The sequence below is a fragment of the Engystomops pustulosus genome, chromosome 5 (assembly GCF_040894005.1).
Source record: "Engystomops pustulosus chromosome 5, aEngPut4.maternal, whole genome shotgun sequence".
Lineage (NCBI taxonomy): Eukaryota > Metazoa > Chordata > Amphibia > Anura > Leptodactylidae > Engystomops > Engystomops pustulosus.
Window position 1 is genome coordinate 142,365,261 of NC_092415.1, and position 18,522 is coordinate 142,383,782.

At 38.3% G+C, this 18,522-nt stretch overlaps 1 protein-coding gene and 1 long non-coding RNA gene across 2 annotated transcripts in view; one reads left to right on the top strand and one right to left on the bottom strand.

Moving 5' to 3' along the window:
* The window catches only part of BMPER (BMP binding endothelial regulator), a 159,355-nt gene that overhangs the window by 98,792 nt on the left and 42,041 nt on the right, over positions 1-18,522 (top strand). The window contains exons 9-12 of the mRNA XM_072153266.1: positions 2,301-2,441; positions 3,106-3,210; positions 9,596-9,641; positions 12,544-12,873. Coding sequence (XP_072009367.1) covers positions 2,301-2,441; positions 3,106-3,210; positions 9,596-9,641; positions 12,544-12,873 — 622 coding nt within the window. The remainder of the gene's footprint in view (positions 1-2,300; positions 2,442-3,105; positions 3,211-9,595; positions 9,642-12,543; positions 12,874-18,522) is intronic.
* On the bottom strand, positions 1,939-8,420 carry LOC140133276 (uncharacterized). The gene is made up of 3 exons (XR_011855860.1): positions 8,357-8,420; positions 3,465-3,576; positions 1,939-2,421 (listed from the first exon to the last, which is right to left on the bottom strand). It is a non-coding gene; the product is annotated as an uncharacterized lncRNA (long non-coding RNA).

Sequence of the window (18,522 nt, forward strand, 5' to 3'; positions counted from 1 at the left end):
GAGGTGAAGGGAAAGGGGGAATGCGATCGATCTGCAGCTTGTGTCTGTGTGGATTATTTGTTTATATACAAGTGTAGGGAAAGTTGAGGGAGAGATAAGTGTAGTTGTTTGGTTACTACATTAGTTAGGGCTCCCAGCAGCACATGCCTGAGTGCTGGAGCACTGAGCTATGAGGTAAACAGCTGAGAGCAGGGAGAGAGGGGGTGTGTCTCATTCTCCCTCCATAGTCAGCAGCTCAGTAAATAATGTGCCCAGCAACAGCTATCTGAGGAGTCACTGACAACAGGGGGAAGTCCGCAGAATACAAGAGAAAGGAGCAGGATTCGGGTAACTAATCCAATTGCAAAAGGGCTTAATATTTCCTGCCCTACAACATATCAAATGTTTTTTGAATTGACGGTTACTCTTTAAGGTGCATGGAGCTGTAAAAATTGGCAGATAACCTCACCACCGTGCTGAGCCTGGATAATCATTTTCTGCATTTTTGATGGTGTGACTAAAGATAGACTGAAGTTAATATGCTAGTCTCTCCCAATATCCTCCTCATCAAGGGATATTACTGAAGAGTACAGGGAAATATCTTGGGTTGAAAGAGTATTCAGATGGGAATTTCAACAGCATGAGCTCCCAGTCAAGCATCAAACTACAGGAATAAAATAATTCCATCCCCGTCGGGCTTTTGTCATTGTTTAACCAAAATTATAATTTATGAATAAGGGCCTTTTTCCTTACTAACGCAGAAGTAACAGATTATCCTATTAAAGTATGTGGTTGCTCATTGCTAATTAGCTGCCATAATTTATACAGGATATGAGTAAGAGAAGTTACTCTTGTGAAGAAAAGAACTGGGCTGCCTTTGACAAAGACAGTGTCACATTTTGGCTGGTAAAATCAAGGCTAAAATACCACTGAAGAAGGGAAAATGTATAAAACTTTTTTAAAATAAAACTGTATCTGTTGCATACACCAACCAATTACATTACAGCTTTCATTAAAAAATCATTGAGAAATTGGATTTTATTGACAAAGTGAGTCAGGGACAGTATGAAAAGAAGACAATGAAAAGGAATGCTGTGTATGGCCAGTGCTTTGTATAGTATCCCATTCTCATTTATTTGACAACACCTGACATAGTCAACCCGACATTACATTCACCGCAGCCCATAAACAACAGGTGCTGAAGGTCCTGAGGAGAAAAACCTGGTCCCGTTTCACATACTCATAAAGTAAATCACAAATTTGTTTATAACATATCTATCCTATTTGGATGACTTTTCATGGTAAAGCCAGGTGTGAAAACATGGAGCAACATTATGACAGACATTTTATGCCTTGATAAACTTGTAATTGATGACTATTTATTGGTTTGAATGCCCAGTCTTGCAGTATTTGCTATAGTCTCCACCAGACAACCAGCTGAAATCTATACTAGGTCTAACCTGGCGGAGAGTGTTTCCAGTAGCTGACTGCACCTAGTGAACTGAGCTGGTGGGAAAAAAAGTAAGGCTCCATGCATATGGACATATGTGGGACATATGTCCCCCGTAGATGGCAATGGTTGCACGGAGCGATACGTGCAAATGTGTGGCACCTTACCACTCCATACACAGGAAAAAGATAGGACATGTCCCGTAAACTGTGAATTTCTATGGAGAGGGGAGGGGTGACCCCCTCCTCCTCTCCATGGCACAGCACATATGCCCACCCAGCTACGGCCTTGCGGCATACGTTTGTGTGCATGCAGCCTATGACTGGCACTCAATACACCATTCTTAATAAATTCCACTCTTGTCTGGCCAGCATGTGATGTATATTTTATATTAGTAATTTTTCCTAAGAAGATTATATCTCTAATTATCTACTAGCAGACTAGCTTCTATTACTGCAGACTAGCTTCTATTACTCTGTTACTCTCACTTAGAAGCAGCAGCCTGATATGGAACATAATAGAGAACAAATGACAATTACCTGCACTATTTTTCTCAGATGGGTCCTTCTCATTCCTCCCCCTTTTCCTCTCCATAGACTTCTATGAGCAAATATAATTTGATACGACTGTGAAACGGCAGGTCTCCCAAGACCAATGCAGCATATATTGCCATTTTCTACATTGTTTCTCAAGGGTGTAACATTAGGGAATTCCCTGCTTGCACCTGATATCCCTCCCACAATTCTTCATAAATGAATGGCAGAGTGGATTGTAAAGAGTTTTCTTTGGTTCAGGCACGCAATAGAATATCTGTAAAGGTGTTTACTTTATGCTTTATTCTCTTTGCTCATTTCTTTTTTTCTCTGTTTAGGATTCCACTGTAGTCTGTAAAAAGAAGTGTTCTCCTGCAGGAACATGTACCAATGGACAGGAAAATTGCTGTGAAGAGTGTGTCTCCTACGTGCCAGCTGAAGAAATCAAAGTCTGCAAGTCTGGAAACAAGATATTCAGGGTAAAGGTTTCATATTGTACAAGGTTTATAAACATTACAAATATTACAATAACACCATACTTACATGTCTAACCACTATAGAGATTAGTGAAAATTAAAAAATCCTTGCAAATAAGCCCCAAAAGACTCAACTACGCAGAACAGGGATTGAAAATCTTCAATTATTGAAAAGAGAATTCAATAGAAATGGATTGACTGCGCATTCACCCATTTGTGAAAGATGTCTTTAAATTTGTAATATATAGGAGTTAATATAATTATGAATGAAAACTCATAGTACATAAGAAAAACAGTATAAATCTGAAAAAATGAATATCCCTGGGCATGTCAGACAATAAGTAGAATGTAATTGTTCTTTCATGACCAAAGGCCATGCTTTCTATAATATACAAAGGGGGGAGAGAAAACCTACTCATATCCTGTGTAAATTACACTAGATAATTGGCAATGAGAATACACCACATACTCTAATAGAATAATCTGTTTCTTCTGCTTTAAGGAAACCTGCAAAACAGCCTTATTCATAAGTCATAATTCGGCTTATACAATAATATAAGCCCTTCGGGGATAAAAAGATTTTTTTGCCTGTAGTTTGATACATGACTGGGATCATATACTGTTGAAAGCCCCAGCTGATGGCTACACTTTTTGGCTTTTTATGCAGGATGGAGAGATGTGGTCCTCTGTCAACTGCACCATCTGTTCTTGTGTGAAAGGCAAGACAGAGTGTCGCAAGAAGCAATGCATTCCAGTCAACAGCTGCCCTCAAGTAAGTGTAATTTTATTAGAACATGCTGTTAAATCTTTCATTTGGTTCAGTACTTTTGATTCTATAAGGTAATGTTTTTTTTGGCCCTTGAAGGTCTATTATGACTTGTTGGCCTGGCTGGACAGAGTACCAGTAGTTCCTCCACTGAGCTCAGGTTCTGACAATGTAATAAGATCCACAAGTTTAGCAAAAGAAAACCCAATTTTCTAACTTTTGTATCCTAAGCTTTTTACTCCACTTACATCACCACTCACCTAATGTAGAAAGATTGTATTCATTTTTGTGACTTTTAAAAGAGCTGGCCATGATAAATCTTGACTGTTATGCCTACTTTCTCGACAGTCTTCCAGTAGTGAAGTCAGCGATCTAAAAATGAAAAATGTCATATTTTGGGAAATAAGCCTTTATGATGCTGAAGCCTTTTTGTAAATTGTTAAGGCCATAATTCTGGAACATTGGACTAAACTGCCTGTTTGTGTTTTGGAATTGTCTGATGCTAGATTTTAGTGTGATATCCATGGGAAGGAATCAGCAGATATTTTGTTACATAGTTCAAGTATTAAGTGAATAATTTTGTGTTTTTTAAAGGTTCCATATGCAGGTCCGCACAATTAAATATAATAGAAGGAGAAGGTAACCCATTTAATTAGATTCCATTGAACTCAACAGAGTCATGCAAGGAATTTTTTGAGATCCATTAATAGCAGATTTCCATTCTTTCTATTGCTCGCAACCTCTTCAGACTTACACTGGAAACCTCGTAAAAAAACCCAGGCTGATTGGAAACATTCACATAAAAGATGGAAATCACTTATTAGTCATTTAATAAACTTTTGAGAAAAATGTGGGTGGGGGCTCTTCTATAGTCATTTATGAGTGACTGGCAGATTTCATCCTAGAGATTTGGAAAGGAAAAAACCTCAGGTTGTGTATAACTATAGCCAAGGTTGGTTGAATGTGTGGTGTACAAAGCTTTTCCGTACACATCTGTACTTTATTACAATTCAAAAGTTGCCTTCTTAACATTGGTGCCAAATGAGGCACAAAAAAAACAACAGCTGTTTCTGTTGCACAACCAAACAAAAGCCTAATTAGTGTTGCCTGAAATAATTTCAGACATAAAACCAAAAGGGTCATAAAACCTAGAAGAATAAAATACGGTCTGATTAGAAAGAGACTTAAGGAAAAAATTGGATTATGTCACTTATCATGTTCCTAGGGGATTCCTGCGAGTGACTATTCGTAACACATGTAAAATATAATAAGCTACCTTATTCTTGATATAAACACTAGAGTCCTTGCCAATGTACACAGTGTTCAATGAACCGGCGGTGTTGGTCATAGATTCCATCCTCATTTGTTCTCAAGGCATGGGTGCTGTCAGCAATTACTGCGTTTATTGCTATACAAATCTAATCTTCAAAGGCAATGTGACATATTAAACATTTAGGGTGTTATTGTCAAATATTAACTTGGAAAATGATGTATTATTTGTGTATTTTTTACTGTTGAAATGTGAAGACTCAATAATGACAGCTTGTAAAACATTTTTCACAATTATTTAAGCAGCGAATGCCAATAATTTCAGAAACCATTACCAGCAAACTTGTAAAGACCATTTAGGTTTCTGTTCTCTATTCTATTATCATTCTAAGACAAGATAGCAATATCTGGCTCCTCCTCTGGAATCTGCATAAATTATTTCTAAAACAAGGAAAATAGTATTTTCCCGGTTTCAATCACAAGTTACTGTTTCACTTTCCATAAAGACTTTCTTATGTCTCTTGCTAGCAGTGCTGGGACGAGGGCTGGTAAGGGTTTAGATTCTGTGTGCTGATGCACACCTACCTCTCAGTAAAGCTTTTGTATACTTCCCACAGAGTTTCACAATCTGAGATCACTCCCCATGCAGAGTCCTCTGTCGGAGGCTGACCACACTTGAGGAGTCCCTGCTTCCCTTTTAAACAGCATTGACAGTACTGTAATGTCAGGGCTGCTATTTAGTGGAGAAGGTGAAATCCTTGCATCATGTATCGATATCATGCAAGGAATCTCGGTATTGCGGTCAGCCCATGACACATGACTCTGCATGATCACAGGTTGATACGGACTATGTGAAGCAGCCCTTAATTTGGTTGTGATTTGAGTTGTGAGAATATTAAATGACCTGACTACTGTTCTCTAGGTTTGTTTCTTTACTAGTATTGGTATTTCTGATTGTGGCATATATATATATACTCAAGTTGTGACTATTTGTACTTGAGTATTCTTTGGTTTGTGATTTTGTCTGAACTTCTGGTACCAAATTGGCTTGTAGACACTTGTTCTTCCCCCTTCATCTTCCCATTTCTCAGTGTAAGGTCAGTTTAGGGGATTAGCGTTAGGGCTCACTATCCCTTTCCCCTCCTGTCTTGACAGGCTTGCCTTGCCTTCCTGATCTTTTTCTTACAGGGTTTTCACACCCACCTCCTGTCCAATGTATCATCTTTGCCTGATGATGACCAACAGTGGCGTAACTAGAGTCCTGGGGGACCTGGGGCAATATTTATGACAGCCCCTCCCCCCTCCTATTTACAATACACTTGAAAGCATGAAAAGTTACCTTTGGTCATGTTTCGGCCATAGTACAAGCATAACGCCGCAGTCTGTTATTTCTTTACATTATAATAATAAAAGAATGACAAAAAGGAACCTTCAATGCATGCACATCTATTGTAAATGATGGAGAAGTATTTGATTTCCGTTATTCTTCTCCATTGTCGAAAAGAATAACCAAAACCAAAAGAGTTGATTCAGCATATGACATATCAATGCTCCGCACATTAGGAGGTTCGTCAGTGACAGCACAAATCAGACACAAGTAGCATCACACAAGTGGCATCTAGTAACTTACAGGTGATAATCTGCTCCTCTGCATGCAAAACATAGTGGCTCTTCTTGATTGTAAGTTATAGCTGATGTATTCACCCACAACCTCTGCGTCTTCAGCTCCGCGCAGCACATCCTTCACACTGTACAGCTATAAACATCACAGTCCCTTACAGGATAGTGTCACCTGTATAATTATACTGTGCTCCTAAATAATGCTTCCCCCTCACACCACAACTGACCACACTGTGCTCCTAAATAATGCTTCCCCCTTACAACATATCTGACCACAATGTGCTCCTAAATAATGCTTCACCCTCACACCACAACTAACCACACTGTGCCCCTAAATAATGCTTCCCCCTCACACCACAACTGACCACACTGTGCTCCCCACAAATACACCTACACAGCTGCATACACCAAAGTATGAAAAAGTTATTAGTGTCAGTATATGTATATGTGTATATAATTTTGTTTATGATGGTGGTGAAGGGGTTATTTATTATATATATATATATATATATATATATATATATATATATATATATATATATATATATATACATGTGCTGCCCCCCATTCATATTGCAGGCAGTCCCCTACTTAAGAACACCCGACTTACAGACAACCCCTAGTTACAATTGGACCTCTGGATGTTGGTAATTTACTGTACTTTAGCCTTAGGCTACAATAAACAGCTATAACAGTTGTCAAAGGTGTCTGCAGTTAAGCTTTATTGTTAATCCTGGTTCTTATGACAAGCCGACATTTTTAAAATCCATTTGTCACAAACACCAAAGAAATTTTGTTTAGGGTTACAATTATAACATATACAGTTTTGACTTACATACAAATTCAACTTAAGAACAAACCTACAGAATGTATGTAACCCTGGGACTGCCTGTACAAGCACCGGTACACAATCGTTTACCAGTGACAGGTTGCAGTGCTAAGGAGAGGGGGCCAGAGATCGGGCCTAAATTCCTTATTGCTGTGCCTGGTGTCTGCACGACAGTGAGCCGTGCGGGCCCCTGCTCCTTAGGGCCCGGTCAAGGTCACACTCCCTAATGATCAACTGTTAAGAGTTTGTTATCAGCCTGTGATCACCATGATTAACTCTCTTCAGTACCAAACATGCTGTTGACATAGTAGGGCTTGAGAAGGCTTGAGAAATCACGCTCTCACGAGCAAAACCTCCCCCGCCTTGGCGAGGCAGCGCCTCACTCTGTCCTGATGCTTATTGTTTAAGTGAGTGCAATTCTTTATTTCCTCTACCTTGCATACTATTGACTATGGACTTTTCTTGCTTCCGGACGCCTGTCTCCTCTCGTGTGCTTGTTGAGTGGGAACTCGTGCTGCAGCGTGAGCAGTGCTGACTATTGAATTCTTCTTTCTACTGATTCTGCTGACATATTACTTATTACTTGTCTGACAATCCTAGCATTGCGGTTGTTGCATCTGATGTCTTCAAATGGAAAGTATGTTTTAGGACAACACTGGAAACCAAACTGTTATACTGTCATGTGCACGTTGTGGACATTTGTCCACATTTATTAAAGCCCCTGCATCAGTTTTTTGTCTGTCTTTGCATCTTCTTTTCAGTGCAAATTGTTATCACATGAAATTATAAAGTGTCCTGCACTATACCTGGCATAACACAAAATTCAGCACATAAAGGGGCGCTTCGGTTCACAGTCGGAGTTTGCAACACATTTATCATGTAGTGTCCAACAGAATTGTGTTGCACGCTCTATGTTAAAGGATCACCAAAAAGAGTTGGTGCATTTTGCTGGAGCAGTGCAGACTGTGCGACACATGTCATTAATCTGTCACACACTGCACCCTCTACAGGCAAACTGCACATAGAGCAGCTTGCACTATTTTTCATAAATGTGGGCCATCATGTCTATTCACATTTACACTCACAATCAGATATCTAATGAACTGTATTGCCTGGAGAAACATCAGTTTTAAATTATTTCTAAAAAGTTCCTGAGGAACTATGTTTCTCAGGACTTCTTTTAGTATAACTCTATACGCTGCGATTGCAGCAATGTAGAGGTATAAAAATTATGCAGAGCACCTTGGGTTATAATTTATTCACTCCCCCGTACAATTATCCCACCTGGTCCAAGGAACTTCTTAATAGGACACATCTACCATCAGTAAACTGGTGGATGTCCTTTAAAGTTGTTTCTAGACCCTACTGCCTGTAATAGGGCCCTTAAAGGAAAAAAAAAATCTTTGTTTAACAAAAAAAAACTAAAGTACTCACCTGCGCTCCTCTTCATTTTGATCCTGGCGGTGTTCTTCAATCTTGACATGCTGGGATCACCTTGAAAAGAGAGATATAAATAGCAACCACGAGCGAGAGGACAAGATGTCTGGAACTCTGGGCTGCTAACTCAGCATGCACCTGTACCTCCCTCTCCCATGCTAGGAACATGAGAAAGGGAGGTGACATCACCCCTGGGAGAGGGGTGCAAGAGGAGTACATAATTAGCAGCCCGGAGTGCCAGACATCTTGTCCCCGCGCTCCGTGCTGCTAATTATCAGTCTCTTTTCTAGGTGATCCCAGCAGTCAAGACTAAAGAAGACCACCAGGAACGGAATGAAGAGGAGCATGGGTATTTTTAGCTTGTTTATTTTTAAACTAAATGGATGTTTTCCCTTAACTTTATGTACAATTTGTATTTCTTTTTTGATGTAGCTAGATGCACCTAAAACCTCTACCAAATGCTTCCAAAACAGTTCAGACAGTTTCCCACATGCCAAACCTTCATAATCTTCTCTCTAAATAATATTAATAATATATTTATTCTAATCAGACAATATTGTGGCTTAAGGGGAGTATTATTTAAGGCTCTTATATGGACCTACTTAGCTGCATTGATCAGAAGTGAACGATTCTAGTAACTTTGTATCTAATTATTGGCTTTATAGTTACTGTACATTTAAGTCTAAATAACACGCAAAATTAAATCATATCATAGGGATAATTAGCACATCTCACGTCTCTCTATTATTGAATAAAGGGACCAAATTGTTCAGTTAGAATGTTTATTGTACTATTTATTATTACCATATTATTAGTTATTAACAATAATGATAAAAGAAGATGAAATCATAATACACTGCAGATTAAAATACTACTGTGAAATAATTTGCACCAGCAAAATGGAGGACATGAGTGGATGCAGATGCTAACATATTTAAAGATTTGTTTTGGAAATTTCAAGCCTTTCCAACTATGATGAAAATGTGCTTTATAAATGCTGCAAGGCCTGTGTTAGTGGCATTTTTACTATGCACCATATGTGTTTTACATTGCATAGTATCATAGTGATAGATTTAAAGTCTGTATGGTAAAATGTCTGTATCTTATTTAATTTGTACTAATTTGTTCTGTATATGAAGAGAAAGCACAATCAGCAGACACTGCATTCATGTATAAATACTCTGTGGGTAGATTTTTATGATTTATATTTTTTTTTCTCCATCTTTTTGTTTACAGGGGAAAATACTAAATAGAAAGGGATGTTGCCCAATTTGCACTGAAAGTGAGTAAGTTCAATTTCACTTCTTCATTTATTAGTAAATATGCCAAAAGTTTTAAGCATATGAGTCTCAGTTAAGCAGCACTTGTACTAGTATTAAAGGGAACCTGTCATCAGGAGATCTTTTTCTGGCTCCTAATGTCTCCATAGAGAATAGTGTACACATTGCCAAAAAGTTCTTATAGTTAAAGTGGCTTTTTCCTGAAAAAAAAGTTAAGTTAGATCAAAGTTTACCATTCTGTATGCAGAGCTGTTTCCCTAGTCCCATGGGAGTGGCCAGTGAGGAGTGGGGCAGATATGTATGATGTCCTGAGTGGGGAAGATATGGATGGATGAGATATGGGGGACATAGGAGGTTTTTTTATTTGAAATTGATACATAACAGAGTCATTTCCAGAGGATTGGGGGAACCACTCCTCACTGGCCACTCCCATAGGACTAGGGATTCTCTGCATACAGAAAGGTAAACTTTGATCTAATTTATCCTTTATTCAGAAAAAGCCATTTTTACTATAAAAACTCTTTGACAGTGTGTATACTATTCTATATGGGGAAATGGGGGAGCCAAAAAAGGGCTCCTGATGACCAGTTCCCTTTAAATCCAACCCTAACTGTAACCACTGACTTTCTAAGCTGTGCACTAGGTGATATGGCCACAGGTATCCTAGTCCTGGAAAAACAGCACAGTAGTGGCAAAAAATGTCAGAGGAATAGTTATATGTACATTAAACAGCTAGTTTGGGGTTAGTTTGGCAGCATGTATGACTGTAGTACTATCATTGGGTATGTGAAGCTCCATTGATTTTAAAATAACATAAAGTAATATTAATTCAGTGGACAAAGACATACAAGGCATACAAGCTATCTGTCTATGAGTGGTGGTGCCATTCATCAAATCTAAATGGCATTCTCTGTTATGTTATTACCGGTCATGATCAGCTGCTGTTAAATTATTAGGTTTTTCCAGATTGTTGTAACTGCAAAATTTGCTATGTGCTTTTACCTGGCGGAGCAGCTGTTCGGCACAGATAGTCCATCAATTTTTGATTTCTGAAACAGCTTTTTAAACGTGGAACATTACAGTGAATTGAGTGACACAATGGCTAAAAACAATTTTTTTTGCTGCTGTGAGCTCATCTAATCAGACACTATGGAGCAGATTTATCAAGTGTCTGAAAGTCAGAATATTTCCAGTTGCCCATGGCAACCAATCACAGCTCAGCTTTCATTTTACCAGTGCTCATGAATATTTTAAAGGGAAGCTGTGATTGGTTGCCATGGGCAACTGGAAATATTCTAACTTTCAGACAGCTTGATAAATCTGCCCCTATGTATCCCTCGGAAAAGGACATGTGACTCAGACTAACCTATCACAGGTCAACATGTCTGGCCTGCGAGAAATTTAAGAACTTAGAAAAGCATAGTACATTTATGCTACAAACGGACCAATATTATTGAATCAATATGAGAAGGATTGTTTGCACAGCGTAAACACATCAATATATGCAAAACACATTACGAACATTGGCTGATTACATCTAGCCACCCTTTTTTTCAAATGTGGCCACAATAAATGTATTAGCTGTGAACTTTATGTCCAAAATTACTGAGCAGACATGTAAGGTTGGTCATATATCAATTGTATCTAATCACTTGCAAAACATAACATACAGTATGCTGGCTGTACTGGCGGTCTGTTGGAAGCATTAGATGCCATTTATCTGATACAAGAAACCATGACACTGGCTTCTAGACATTTTCAGTCATTTCACAAAGGGGACTGTAGCTTTCATTTATGGGACTTTATTAAACCTGTACCAGATGAAGGCGATAAGAGAAAAATATTAAATCATGAGACATAGTGGATCTTCTATATTAATATGATAAAGAATTATTATTATTATTATTATTATTATTATTGTGGAGGACTGTGTTTGAAGTTTATTCCATAATGTTGTATATCCACAAAAAATTCAAGATTTTATTGAGGAAGTGAAAAATCATAGTTGTCAGTGGATCTATGTGACTAGAGAGCCCATCATCCGACACTACTGAAGGAAGCACCATGACAGTGGCATAACTAGGAGATGCAGGGCCCCATAGTAGGCTTGTGCATGGGGCCCCTATTCCCACTTAAAAATTATACATATTTGTATACCCACACATGCAAGTTACAATCACATGTTTATACACTCATGCACACACATATAAAGCATATACAAACAAACATACACTCCCATATACAAATGTACAGCATATATAAGCACAAACAGTATATACACACACCATACACCGTATACACATATATCATATACACCTCACAGATGGTGCACATCCTCCACTCTTTAGCATGTCAGGTTGGGTGAAGGGGCCCACTGACACTGCGGACCCCATAGTATTTACACTCCTGCTCCACGGAACTTACAGGCTAAGGAATCCTGAGCTTATAAACCAAATTCCTGTAAAATAAGCTGCATAAGGGACTGCTACAATTTATAAAGATTCTACAATCTTGAGAAGGATTATACAGCATCACACTACATCACTGTATTGCCAGCAATTGTTAAAATCATTTCTATCACTGGAAATATTGTGCAGCTTCTTTGAAGGGGTTTTCTTACCAATGGCATATCCCAACCAGCTGAAGAAAGCATAAAGCAGAATGCTTCATAAACTGGATAGGGCAGCAGGGGGTAACTGCAGAGAAGCCTGAATGAGAGCCGAGCTGCAGCACCACAGTGCTGCCACTTTATTCTGAATAACTAATCAATGTCTAGTCTTGGTGCCCAACACTCTTTGCGCATAGGGTATCAGCAGCAAAAATTAAGGGACCAGAAAACAACTTTAATACTTTTATAGTTACACATAAAATGTGTGATCTAATCACCGTTTACTTGTAATGCAGAACCGGGAGTATGTACTGTATTTGGGGATCCCCACTACAATACCTTCGATGGACGAACATTCAACTTTCAAGGAACTTGCCAGTATGTCTTGACCAGAGACTGTTCATCTTCTACCTCAGCATTTGAAGTTTTAGTAAAAAATGATGCTCGGCGGACGCATTCTTTCTCATGGACGAAGACAGTAGATCTAGTACTGGGAGGCAGCACCATAAGCCTTCATCAGCATCTCGCAGTTAAGTGGAATGGCACCCGGATTTCGCTTCCATATGAAACACCTCAGTTTCATATTGATCTTGATGGCTACCTTTTAAAAGTGACTACCAAAGCAGGTATGTTAATTGTTTTATGTAAATATTTGTTACCGCTTATATTATAACATTTCCATGGAATATAAACTCAGGGGGTGGACCAATATCAATATGACATCGAGTATACATTTTTAGTACACCATGCTGGAAAGCAAAGTAATAATCCATAAACTGTATATTTAAGCAAAAAAGAAACATTTTGACATACCATTTTGTTTAGCTTCAATTAAATTTATACCACTTTTCATTGCTTTAGCATACTTAAAGTATTATTAAGAAATAATAACTTACTTCTGGTGCTTACTGGTGGCAGCATTTGTGAGGTGTCTGCTCACTTCTGGTCCTTTTTGGTGGAATAATTTCCTATATATCTGCTTACTTGTCATCATCACTGGTACCAGTATTTGTGAGATATCTGCTTACTTGTGGTCATCACTGGTACCAGTATTTTTGAGATATCTGCTTACTTGTGGTCCTTACTGGTGGCAGCATTTGTGAGATATCTGCTCACTTCTGTCCTTACCGTTGCCACTATTTGTGAGTTATCAGCTCACTTCAGGCCATCACTGCTACCAGTATTTGGGAAATATCTGCGTTCTTCTGGTCCTTACCGATATGGTACATATCTGGTGGCTACTGGTCCTTAGTTGTACTTTGAGCCTTATATCAATATAAAAAAATAAGTAAGTAACAAATCATCGAGTAAGTAAATTCAATCACACAGAATGGCATTTTATTCGTATTTTTTATTTAAAAGTGTCAGGGACCATGCTAATCTCTGTATTGTTCCGATTTTTTTTAGATATGTGCATTGTCAAAGCAAGCACAGCACCGCCCCCCCCACCCCATATTTTGCCCTCCCCAGCAGCACCCTGTCCTATTTTGCCACCAAAAAGCTCTCCATTATATTGTGCTCCCAGCAAACTGACCTCCCCAGCTGACCTTATCATATTTGAATAGGGACCCCTAGACACTAAGTCTATGAATATACGCTGTGGATTACATGCAGATTTTATGCAGAGATTTAGTTTTTAGAGATTTCCAGTGTAATACAGTAGCATTAAAGTGTATGGGATTTAGAATAAGTAATGCAATGCATTTTTTATTCCAATCAAATTGTTCTTTAATGAGAAAAGAAACTTAAATAATGATCATGTCACTTTTCTTATGGTCCTTGCAGAATTTTGCATGTGTCTTTTTTACATTGTAGTCTATGAACATGTGAAAATGCATGAAATACTAGTGCCGCAGATTTTATCAGGTGAAAAAAAGATTTTAAAAAAAGCACGCGGAAATAATGAATGTAAATGCACTACAGATAACACACATTTGCATGAAATGGATTTAATGCGGATTTACATGTGTATTTTCAGGATGACAATCCGCAATGTGTGCAAATAGCCTAAAGAAAAAATTGTTCGAGATCGATCTTATTATATTCAATCCATTAACCCCTGCAGGTATACAGGTGTGACTAGGAGTCAGGAGAATTAGTGGTCAGCCAAGTGACAGCTATTTGAAGTGCATAGGCAATAAGCTACAACCAACATATCAGCTACTTACTCCATATACTGAGGCACTCTTAGTCTCTCTCATTGGGGATATGGTGTTCTACTCTTTCACCACATTTTGATGCATTACTGAGAAACTGGCAGTTCTAAGAAGCTAATGGGGCAGCTACTATGAATATTTGGAGTGCAATCATTTTTGTTGGATAGTGTTTTGGACACAGGAGGAAATAACGTTTAGAACATCTGGTATATTTCCTGGATCAGTTCACCAGTGAACAGACAAGCAGGTCCACAGAATCCTAGAAGATGTGTAAAGGGCTTAAATTTATTTTGACAAAACTGATTTGGGACTGTTATATCCTGGTTGTAGATAAACAACGGGTCAATGCTGCGAAATTTCTTATTAACATGTGTCAAATACATAGTGAGGGTTTCTGAGGGAATTGGTCTGCATAGTGAATTACTCTGCTAGACAAACATTATTTACTGGTAGATGAATTAGACAGCATGTTAAGTTAATAAGGCTTTTTTTTCTTGTAACTTGATCATTTCAGAGTCACATGGACCAATTATATAGAATTATGGTAGCATAGAAAATATAGGATTACAAAGTGGTTACAGTTTCTCTTGGACTCTAGTGAAGTCATGTACTTGTACCCTATGACCTATGTTTAATATGTATTTGTGTAAAGGCAAAAATGTCTTTACTCCTTCTTAGTAAATAAAGAACCATTGCCATTATAGCTGATAGCCTTACAAGTGAACACTTTTGTTACAACACCTGTTGTTACATTCCTTTGTATATTTGCTCCCTTAAATATACCTTCTTTTCCCCCTGATGCTCTACATGAAATGCATCAAGGTGGTTCTGGGTTGTTAGGGACACTGGAGGACATTTATTATTGAATTTTGGGCAGTGTTTTGTATTTTATTCCCCTTGAGCCTGTTGTGCCTGATTTATGAAATGTCAGCGCTAAAATATTGTTCCATTTCCGACATTTATGCCTTTGAAATCCCATAATTTTTCCTGCACTTCTAGTTTATCAACATAGGCGCTAAGCTCTTTCAATCTAGCAATTTGTGCAATTTTGTTGATCCAGGATAAGCAGGATAAGGGATTTGGCCATTAGTAGGAGGAGGTAGAAAAGCTTGCCGAGTTCATTTTTGGTGTGTGAGTTCAGGTTGACATTCAGGAGGAGGAGTTTAGGAGTGATGTGTGGAGACTTCGGGCAGATTTTACGGATTATGGAGTCCACTTTGGACCAGAAAGGTTTTATTTTTTCACATTCCCACCATATCTGAGAGAGTCAATGTCTGAGTCGCGTCTCCAGCAAGTGTCTGGACTATTGAACTTGTGTAGGGTACAAGGTGTTTGAGTTTCAAGTTTGTTTCCTGCATGGTGATGCACTTTGAGGGGCCACAGCTGGTTTTAAGAATGTGTTTGATTTCCTCGGGTTCAAGTTGTATCTGTAGTTCTTTTTCCTTTGCCACAATGTATTGTGGATTGGAAGTGCTGTTCAGGTCTATTAATTTTTTGTAGACAGTGGATGTGAGTTTGGGAAGTGGTGAGATTGTGGTCAGAAGTTCTTCGAACCATGTTAATTTTCTGTCAAAGGGGCCTATTTTTAATAATTTTTTAAAATTGTCTTTGATCTTTGAGCTTTATCGCCCATTAATGCCTGGGGTAGAGGCCACTGTGTGAAAATTGCATCCTCCAAGCCTAAAAGACCTCAGATTTTTTTAATGGGGAGGGTATTTCCACTATTCCAGGAGTTTTTGAGGATGTCGACCAGGTGTTAATCACCGCCTGTATAAGGGGGGTTTCGTATTTCTAGGTGATCTAGAAATAGAGTTTGGGTTAGAGGTCTGCCTAGGATTTCCTCTTCAATGTGGATGTAAGTTTTGGAGTTGTAATTTTTATGCCAGTCCCTAATCCTTGTTATCAACACTCTTTTTTGGCGTACACTTAGAGCTGCAAAAAGGTGGTCTATGGAGTACTATTATACCTTCATGAATGTGGAGTTGGTTTAATTCATTAACCTCCTGCCCCAAAATCTAACATCCCAGTCTAATTTACTGCATGATTTTTGTGCCAAAAACACGGACCCTGTGCCAAAATTGATGAAAGGCCCCACGTTTTGTGGGACTTCCCTTGTTAGTATGGCAGTTAACACAATGGGATTGCAGAGGATAAGTATTCACTAAGGAATTCACTCTTTGTTTCATAGTAGCCAATTGGTAAGAACAAAAAAGTTCTTTTTTTTGCTCATTAAAGTGCACTCTATACCCCATCTTGACAGAAAAAATGTAGATATTTTTGCTTCTGGTAATTTATTAAAGAAGAAAAACATTTTCTTCACATCAGTGATTTTCTACTGAATCCATTTTGACTTATGGGCACATACAGATTGGTCTTTGATTCCTGGCTTCAGTGATTTTTCACTGATTCCTTACTGAACCATTCTTTTTAGTGGGCTTTTTTAAACTTTTTTTCACTGATCTGTGGTCAGTTTAGAACCTGTTCTCTTTGTATTCACCAATAATATTGGGTAAGCGGAAACAAACTGAAGTTTAAAAAAACCCTTTGAAAAGAATGGTTCAGTAAGGTAAAAAAATCACTGAATCTAGGAAGTTAAAATAGATTCAGTGATAAATCATTTATGTGAAAAAAAGAAACGCCAATGTGAAACCACCCTTGCCCGCATGCCATTTCCTTCTGATTCTCCATGAGATTGTTCTACTCCTTCAGAGGAGTCCAGCTGTGTTTAATTAAACTAACTGGACTTAATAAGAAAAGTCACACACCTGTCTATATAAGACCTCACAGCTCACATTGAATGTCAGAGCGGATGAGAATCATGAGGTCTAAGGAACTGCCCAAAGAGCTCATTCTCTCCTCAGTGCAAGACATATGAAAGTTGCATACAGTTTGCAAAAAAAACCCATGAAGGACTCCCAGACTATGAAAAATAAGATTCTCTGGTCTGATGAGACAAAGATCAAACTTTTTGGTGTGAATTCTAAGTGGTATGTGTGGAGAAAACCGGGTACTGCTCATCACTGCTGAATACAATCCCAACAGTGACACATGGTGGTGGCAGCATTATGCTATGGGGGTGTTTTTTCAGCTGCAGGGAGAGGACAACTGGTTGAAATTGAAGAAAAGATAAATGTGGCCAAATACAGAGATATTCTGGATGGAAAGCTCTTCCAGAGTGCTCTGGACCACGCACTGGGCCAAAGTTCTCTGTAGAGACTTGAAAATAGCTATCCAACGTTCACCATCCAACCTGAGGGAAATGGAGAGGATCTGCAAGGAAGAATGGCAGAGGATTCCCAAAATCAGGTGTGAAATACTAGAATGGCATCATTCCCAAGAAGACTTGTGGCTTTACTAGCTCAACAGCTCATTCTCCTCACTACTGAGCAATGAGTCTGAATACTTATGACCATGCGATATTTACATTTTTCTTGTTTAATAAATTAGCAAAAATATCTACATTTCTGTTTTTTTGTTCTGTCAAGATGGGGTGCAGCGTTAATGAGCAAAAAAAAAGGACTTTGTCCTTACCAATTGGCTGCAATGAAACAGAATGAAAAATTTAAAGGGGTCTGAATACATTCAATACCCACTGTATGTATGGTAATACTAGTTTTTATGGTACTTAATTCTCTTTTTGTTTTCCATACTGTCAATGATGATCTGTTGCTTTTTTTAGGAACTTTTGCTCAGCACTTTCTCACTTTGTGTGTATTGTTTTTGGTGATTTTTAACTATACAACTAATAAATGTATATGTTTTAAACTGTACTTTGCTTTGCTGGACCTGTCAAACATTTGTTCACAATGGCCCAGATTTATCAAAAGTGAGATTAACTACACTAAGTGCATTTTGCCTCACGATTATGCCGGGTGCGCCACCGTCTTCTACGTATTATCTGGTGCACCCTGCACTGCTTGAGAAGTGTTCACCATCTTTTTTTAGGTCTGTATGCACAATGTATAATACTAATATGATAAAAGTATACCACCTACTTTTACTTTAAGCTGTAATAAGTTCCTGATTACAATAATTTAAGCAAGATTCAGCATTTGTTGTTTTTCTACACATTAGTAAAATATTCCCTATTTTAAAGATAAGAGATTTGACATTTATAAA